This window comes from Cyprinodon variegatus, unplaced genomic scaffold, assembly GCF_000732505.1.
Source record: "Cyprinodon variegatus isolate N-32 unplaced genomic scaffold, C_variegatus-1.0 Scaffold64, whole genome shotgun sequence".
Classification (NCBI taxonomy): domain Eukaryota; kingdom Metazoa; phylum Chordata; class Actinopteri; order Cyprinodontiformes; family Cyprinodontidae; genus Cyprinodon; species Cyprinodon variegatus.
In genome coordinates this window covers 293,430-302,369 of record NW_015150517.1, presented here as the reverse complement: position 1 = coordinate 302,369, position 8,940 = coordinate 293,430, and the positions used below count along the sequence as shown (strand labels likewise).

General features: G+C 34.9%; 1 protein-coding gene across 1 annotated transcript in view; it reads left to right on the top strand.

Moving 5' to 3' along the window:
• The window catches only part of tbc1d32 (TBC1 domain family member 32), a 105,884-nt gene that overhangs the window by 29,430 nt on the left and 67,514 nt on the right, over positions 1 to 8,940 (top strand). The window contains exons 17-20 of the mRNA XM_015371724.1: positions 302 to 381; positions 1,668 to 1,806; positions 5,169 to 5,256; positions 6,634 to 6,752. Coding sequence (XP_015227210.1) covers positions 302 to 381; positions 1,668 to 1,806; positions 5,169 to 5,256; positions 6,634 to 6,752 — 426 coding nt within the window. The remainder of the gene's footprint in view (positions 1 to 301; positions 382 to 1,667; positions 1,807 to 5,168; positions 5,257 to 6,633; positions 6,753 to 8,940) is intronic.

Sequence of the window (8,940 nt, the reverse complement as noted above, 5' to 3'; positions counted from 1 at the left end):
CAAGCATGCTTGGTGTGAGGGATTGCTGTTGAGTAAATGAGTCGAAGCAGTCTGCTGGTTTTCCTTAGATAGAAAACTTGAATCCATCTGACTGTATGACCTGGTAGATTTGTCTCTGTCAAGTGCCTTGAGATGACCTATGTTGTGAATTGGTGCTACATGAATAAACTTAATTTAATTGAATAATGTCTGGCAGTTAATTTTAGAATAAAAAAAACATAGGAAGGAAGGAAATCTCACCATGTTTGATTTTAATACATGAGATTTCTTTTTTAATGTTTTATGTATTTTTGATTCACAGACAAGTTCTTTATCAGAAAGGATTTCAACCCCCGTTTCTGGAGTTTGTACTGGATCATCCACCCAAGAAATGGCAAACATGTGAGATCACACAGTGTACTGACTGTTCAATGTTTGCTTGACCTGTTACTGCAGATAATTGTACTTATAAATAAATTTTACAGCCTTTAACAATTAACTTTTCCGCCTATTAAATATGAACTTATATGCATGTCAATATGGAGATTCTCTTATTATTAGTTAACCAATAAAAGCAGATATTGGAGTCAGCCCAGGAATAACTCCTGCCAATAACAGACGTTTGAATCACAACACATAACCAAACAGTTTTTATGCTTGCATGAGTTGTGGTTCAAAGTAGTAATATTAATTATTGACTAGAGATAATAAAAACCAACTTATCAATTCACCACTGATACTACGCTCATAGCTCAGTGTAGGACGTTGAACTTATTAGATTTTTATTTATTTCGTGTTATTTTACATAGTTTCACCGAGATCCGTTCAGCAATATTTATATAAAGGATATTATGTTTTGTTGATACTGTGTCCATTTATTATGAAAATAACCTAAAAAATATTGAATAAATCAATTATTAGGCTGTAAACTCACTATAAGTCACTAATAGGGAGCTATTGCATTTTTGACCCTTGCATTGCAGAAAAGAGAATCTACATAATTGTAATAGAAGCACCATAATAATTTTTATGAATAGTCTTTGAACCACTAAAATCTTAATTGATGAAGCCAGTATTATTCATGAACACTTTATAAGATTAATTCTATTATAAAATGGTATTTTTAAGTATTTGTTCAATTAGTCTACTTTCTGATATTGAACAATTCTCCTTTTCTGACATGCTCCATATTTGCTCTTCTTTTTCTAATGAGCCTGCAGTACTGAATAATGAAACGGCTTAATCTCTTGATGCCTATTGTTGTAAATATGAAACAAACTGTATAATGCTAACCAGAGAGCTTGAACATTCCCCAAATTCCAATTATGCATTCAGCGCACACCTAGGAACCTTTGTAAAGTACTTATTTCTGTTAGGACTGGTCTCTTAGCAGTCTGTTATTTTTGACCCTTATAACTGTTGTTACAAATGTGCAACAAAGCTAAATTTTAATTTATTTTTTGTAAAGTATTCAATCTCAGTTTGGAAACCATTTAAGGCCAAATAGCTTACACACTTTTGTTATATATTTATATATAAGTTCAGATGTCAAGGGATTAAACAGCTTAAATTTGTAACGTTCCTTTTTTCAAAAGTTTCTTTTAATGTGAGAGTAAATCCTTGTATTTGTTGTTTAAAAGTGAGAACTGTTGTCACTTTCTTTGGTTTCTTTTGTTGATCTGGAACAGGCTCGTCTGGGAAGAGACTTTGTTGGGCAGTCTTCTGAACTTTGCTGCAACCCCTAAAGGCCTTTTGCTGCTACAGCAGACAGGAGCCATCCAGGAATGCGTGTCCTACATGTTCTCCCGCTTTAGCAAAAAACTACAGGTAATACAGGACTAGTTATCGAGAATGAAGAAACTTTGACTGCTGATTAAACTGCAATGTTCTAAATAAACCTGTCTGGTCTATTTGACCTTTGTTTCTGCAGAACAAACTAAATTAACGAATTTGATCAGTCTTCTTGTTTTTTCATCATGAGATCATGGCACAGGTTAAAAAAGCACTTGTTTTTAGATATAAAAAGGTTCTTAAAATCAATTCATATTTTTTGTGGATTCTGCAACCTGATTTTTTTACTTCTAGGTAGAGATAACAAGGAAATCAGAATCAGGTAAAAAAAATAATTGTATTATTAGTCTGAAAGTCATGGACTGCAAGTTGATGCCATCAACTAAGGAAAGCTTTAAACTTTCCTATGGGAAACAAAAACATGTTTGTTTGTTTTTTATTAGCTTTGTCTCTATATTGCGTAGGAAATGTAGGAAATGTGCTTGGTGAATTATTTGTCAGACAACATTTGATGAAGTCAGGAGAGAACTGCTATTGTGAAAAAGTAACAATATAACCGTTTCTGCTTTCATGTGAAGTTGCTTAACTCGCCAAAAACACAGAGAAAAGTCTTTTTTTTTTTTTGTCTCTAGTTGCTTTTTTGGAAAAAAAGTCATCAAGTTTTTCTTTGCTATTGAGACCATCCCAGCACTCTGTTGTCACCAGTTAGCTTCTTACAATCGCTAGATTTACAACACAACAGAACAGTCTTGGTTTGTCAAAATAAAGCACATTTGATTAGATTATGATTAGATAAGGCTAGGGCTACACCTAACAATTATTTTGCTAATCCATTAATTTGTTGACTTTTTTTTAGATGAATCGATCAATAAGCTGATCGGTTTCTTAAAGAAGAGTTTTAACCGAATTTAAACCAGGTCAAACTCCAGCTTTTTCCACTTGAGTTCTGGATATAACATATTGACATACAAAATGTTTTTTTTATATATTTTAAATGCAAAATATTTGTATTAATTTACAACTTAAATATAGTTACTGCTCTTATTGGGTAACTCTGTTCACTAAAGGTATGTTTCACAGTCTCTATACTCAAGTTAACGTTTAATCGAATATTAAATTAGTTACATTTATTTTGATAATCGATTAATCAAGATTAATTCAATTGTTTCAGCTCCAGTAAGTGAAGAAATTTCCAGTATGTTATATCCTCAACTCTGTTTTATTATATTTATGTTCTAATTTTTTTATTTGGTCTGAAGGTGTGGCAGCTTTTATTTTGCTGTGGCGGCGTGCCATGTTCAATTACAGGTAGCGTAAACACTGTGTTAGAAAATACAGTACAGTACTATTTGAACCCATGTTTAAATGGGACAAAAAGTACAAATGAACATTTTGTTACTGCATTTATTTTTGGTCTATGCTGCTGGTTTAAAATCCATGTAAATCTGGTACTTTGTATCCCAACCTCTCTGGGTGATTGATTTTTAAAAATTAAACCAGGAAGTTTCAACTACCGTGTATCAATGGAACGCACCATTAAAATCATTGGCATGAGTGAGCTGGAATAAAAGCTTTATCCAGTATCTGCCTTAATATGTAAGCCAATTTTATTGTCTTTCGCCTTCATAGGAATCAACCTCCCTGTTTTGGTGATAAGAATTGGTATCAATATACTTGGATTATATCTTACAACGATACTGTTGCACTTTTTACACAATTCCTGAAATAATTAACTTTTGCAGGCTTGTTGAGTCTCTTACATAATGCAGGTGTTTATTATGTTTATGTTCAAATGATTGTTTCACAGTAGTAAGAGTAACAGTTCTAAACTAGGATTAAGGGTGCAATAGTCACACATGTTGAACTTTCATCTTTTATCCTGCTTTAGCTTTTAGTATATTACAATGGGATTTTATCGGATAGACTGACACAAAGTTGCAGATGTTTGTGCCGTGTAATAATGAACGTTTTTATTGTTGCTTTTATATATTGCTATTCTTTTTATTCCTTACAATAATTTCACTGAGTCATTTAGATGCCTCTGAATATGCAAACACAGTCTGTGTTGTTTAGTTTCTGCATAAATACAGCTAGGTAAAAACCAATCAAAGGGGCTGCTATGCTGTTTGTTTTTTCCCCTAAAAGGACTGTTGATTAGTTCAACAAACCAGAGACATAGTGGTCACATATAAAAAATATGTTGGTCAGTTGAGGTCAAAATGTTCTGCGTTCAAGATACTTTTGTAGGGTAAATGACTAACACCATTTTCTGGAGGGGAAAACAAGGAGGTGGCAGCGTTGTGCTGTGGGGTTATGGAAGCTGGTCCGAATTGATGGAAATATGGCTTCAGTTAAACAGGGAAATCCTAGAAGAAAACCACTTAGAGGCTAAGAAAGGAGTGAGACTGGGACAGATTTTTTTTTACCCTGATGGTGATAGTAAACATGCAGCTACAGCCCCAAAATAAAATCTGTGTTAGAAATGCCCTCTTTAACTTCGGACCAGAATCTACAGCATCAGTTTAAAAGAAATATGTTCACAGATGATCTTTACACAATCTAAATGAACTAAATGAGCCTGTGCTAATGTGTAAATAATCGGAAAAGTCTTTGGTTTTGAGATTCGGAAAGCTTGTAGAATTTTCTACCCAATAAACATCTGTGGTTTTGAAAATCTTTCAAACGGGGAGCTAAAAACAATAAAATGCACGCCACACTTTTCAGACGTGTTTAAGGAAAAACTGTTGATAATTCTGTAACTCACCTTCTAACACACACCTAATTCAAACTTTGCATTGATCATAATGTGAACAAGTTAAAATATCATGTTATTCTTAGACCGGTCAAAAACAAATGTCTTTAGATTTTCTCCTACATAAATTAAACGCTAGAAACACAATTTTGTTTTCTTGCTTCTTTTAATAATGCAGCAAATGACAAAGTCTTTAAACATGTTCTTTAATTAATTTAACGAATGTCTTTAGTTTACCTGAACCATACATTTGTGATTTTGGTCCTAAAGGATGCTGTGTTATTTTTAACGTTTGTTTATCTGTTTAGGATTCAGCTTCTGCTTGGATGTGGAATCAGATTTTACATTGTAGACACATATTCCCAGCTCAACATGCAAGTCTGGCGTGACTCCCTTTGGACCTTGAGCTCCCCACATTTTATAATTATAGCCTGTTTCTATCAAGCATTGTACTTTAATTAAAGAGCCTGATTTTATTTTAGCTTTTTTTAAAGACATATCATGATTGATAAAATCCTTTTTTTTTATATTACTTGAGCACAAATGTTCCTTTTTTCCCTTAATATTTTAAAAGCTTGCTTAATATGCACCTTCATTTATTAATTGTCTTGTTAGTTATGAGTCTGTTTGCACGTTTTCATCGTAGGTGAGTCGCTGTGAGAAGTTTGGGTATGGAGTAATGGTGACACAGGTAGCTGCGACTGCCCCAGGGGTTGCAGCTCTGCACAGTTCAGGTAACAAAGTGCTCATTTGTATAAACAAACACTCGCCTGCTGGGATGCTTAAGGCCTGAATTGTAAATTGCTGTGCAGGCAGTGTGAAGAATTGCTTTAAATCGTTGTCTCAGGGGTTGTTCACTGTCCAATTTAGATGCATTTAGCAGCTGTATGACAGGGAATGATGTGTTCAACAAATCAGGTACCACTACAGCTAATTAAAAGAGCATCATTAGAAGGTATAAAGGGAGGAGAACATTAGTAGATTGTTTTATTTTGAGAAGGTATTTAAACCCGTTTTTATTTGACATTATTTTCAAAGCAAGAATTGACTGTTTCTAAGATTACCTCTAATCTACTCAGGCTCAAACCTCTGTAGATTCATCTAAATCTTTTGATAAGTGTTTTAAAAGTTCAAGGATGTTTCAACTTGACAGGAGAAAAGCAGTTTATTGTTTTTTAGTGTTTATTTTTCCTGGCTTAACACAACAGAAGCATTTTCTGGATAGAGCATTGCTTACAATAATGGGGAAGCCAATGATTGGCAACTGCTTAGGATTAAAAACTTAAAAGTAACCCCTGCTCCAAAGATTGTATCTATCGCACTCAAATTGCAGCTGCTCACAGGGACAAGCCAAAGTCCTTCTTGAAAACATATTTATAGTCGGATGAAACGGAGATTGAAATGTTTGACCACAATAAAAACGAAACACGTTTAGCAAAGTCTAAGTGAAGCTTCAGGCCTGAGAGTGGGAGTATAACTCTGGAGGCTTGATTCACTTCCACTGGGACTCACGAATAGCACAAAGTGAGTAAAAAATGGTTTACCACAGCTTATATTGGATATTTGGACAGAATTGGGAGATGAGGACACCTTGAGGTTCTGGTAGTTGAACAGGTGCACCATATGCTGCCAATTTAGCACTTGAGGCAGCTTTTCTGTGTTCAAAACTTGAACCTCCCCCTACTCTATACTCCTCTACACCTATTAAATAAGGGCTTCAATGCCACTAATCCTTTAAGAGCTACAGGGTATTAGGACAGAATGATCTTGCACATCAAAATGGATTTAGAAAAGAAATTATTGCACTTATTAAGCTTCTTATTTAGCCCTTATTTTAGCTTTGGAACACACTTTCAATGAGCTCTCCAGCTCTGCTAAGGAGAGCGGTCAAATATCATGTTCAGATTTTATTCCCAAAGTCAGATTTAGGCTAAGAAGATGATTCAGTTGATTGACAACCTGGTATTGAACATTTATCAAATGTTAGCTGAGTGGATGTATATTTTTGATTTCATATTGATACTTTGAATCTGTAGAATTTGTCATGATTGGATGGAAGCTTCTGAGAGGAACTGAAGGAAGATATTCTAAAACCAGAACTTCACCTTTAGGTTTCGTCACATCGCTGGTTGTAGAGCTGTGGTTGGCTCTCGAAAGTGGGGCTGACGATACCAGAGTTGCGCATCCCAGACCAACACCTATGGACCCCATAGACAGAAGCTGCCTGAAGGTAATGTGTTATAAACTTTATTCAACTGAAATTGGAAAATAAGCAAAACTAAAGGGATCGCATATTAGTAGAGTATATTACTGAATATATAAAACTTACTTAAAACTAATTATGAATGATACATCGGCTGGTGACTGTCGATGTTTGACATATTTGTATAATCCCTTAAGGAAATCTGTGCTGATATTGATAACCAGGGTTTATTACCATCATGATGTTGTTTATATGGTTTTGTGGGGAGAACCATGTGGTGGTTGTTGAGGCCTTTGACAGTGATAGTAATGTCAACAGAACCATAGGAGCAATGTTGGTGGTGTTTTCATATTTTTATATCGTCGAAAGGGTGGAGAAATAATATGAGATCTTTAAATATTGATTATCGGCCATAACAGCAATATTAATATCAGATATCAATACACATTTACTTATGGTTGCATGTCTACCTAAAATACGGTGGCCCTGAAGTGCAAACTGCAACTACAAATCTTAAAGCGCAACTACATTAAGGAAAACAAAACTACATAAAGCAAAGCGCAACTACATTAAGGAAAACACAATTACATTAACCTACCGGAAAAGGTAGGTACCAGTGGGAAACATGAGACATCGCTGATTGGACGACGGCGCCGTTTGACCCTTGAACCGGAAGTTGCGTCGTCTGAACAGTGCAGCTTCTTTTAAGTGTGTCTTCAGTGTACGCAAACTAACTGAAATTTCGTGATTAGTCTTGAGCATATCCAGTATCACCTCGGACGTATGTCCTGATTCAAAATATTCCTGTATAATGGCAGCTATGTTTGGGGCGCCGACAATATCCATGTTTTTCAAAAGCCGCAGCAGGCAGAATGACTTCCTGTTCAAGGGTCAAATGGCCCCTTCGTCCAATCAGCGATGTCTCATGTTTCCCACTGGTACCTACCTTTTCCGGTAGGTTAATGTAATTGTGTTTTCCTTAATGTAGATGCGCTTTGCTTTATGTAGTTTTGTTTTTCTTAATGTAGTTGCGCTTTGCTTTATGTAGTTTTGTTTTTCTTAATGTCGTTGCGCTTTTAGATTTGTAGTTGCAGTTTGCACTTCAGGGCCACCTTACTAAAACCATTTACACAGTAAAAAAAAAAAATCAATAAAACATCAATAGTTTAATAGATTTATTCAAACATTTATCTTTTAAGTAGTTTAAACTGAGAAGATGTGACCATGCCAGAGTTGGAAAATGTAAATCCTTTCAGAATCCCGTTTTAATTTCAGAACTCTTCATTTGGATTAACCTAACGTCCAATATAAAAGACAGGGTGACATCCAGTGGCAAAATAATTACCTGCACAACTGATTTTATCTTTTTTTTTTTTTTTTTTAGAAACTGCAGAGGCAAAAGGTGAAATATTCAAATGGGTCCCAACAGCCACCCAGTAAATTATGTGGAGGGTCCGTATCCTCCACATTTTGAAGCAATATCCAGGATTCTCCACCTATGCTAATAGAGATTTTCAAATTCTGCTCCCTGGAGCTTATTGTTGCTTTTATTAATATTAATTTAGTCAGTATATCGGACCATGTTTGTTAGAGCGGCCATAGAGTTACTTATTGTTGGTTACTGAGTCACTTAGTTCTAAAAATTACATCTGGCCTGGAGAAGCCTCTGAATGAAGATGCTCTGTAATTTTACAACAGTCTGATAAGAGGATTTTCAGGGCTGTTTTTAAGAAAGATATCTGCTTGTAAAACAAGAGGTTCCAGAATAGTCTATTTATTCTCTTTTAATGCAAATGAAATTCTTATTATATAAGCTGAAGAAGTTGGACTGTGTTTTTTTCCCCCAGCAGGGTGCTGAGGTGCTCTTCTGAAGTATTGAAAAAAGGGCAATATTTTATTCTTTTATTTTCTAGGCCTGGATAAGTATAAAGGGAGTAAAAACTGAAGTGGAAAAATATTTGTTTCCAATGTATTATTGTTCCTTTTTTGCTAAAGCTGAAAAACCAACAATGATTTACGTTTAGAAGAGTGTTGCGCCGATGCCATTTTTTGGCCCTGATACTGATACCTACGGTGGCCCTGAAGTGCAAACTGCAACTACAAATTTAAAAGCGCAACTACATTAAGGAAATCGCAACTACATAAAGAAAAACAAACTACATAAAGCAAAGCACAACTACATTAAGAAAAACAAAACTACATAAAGCAAAGCACA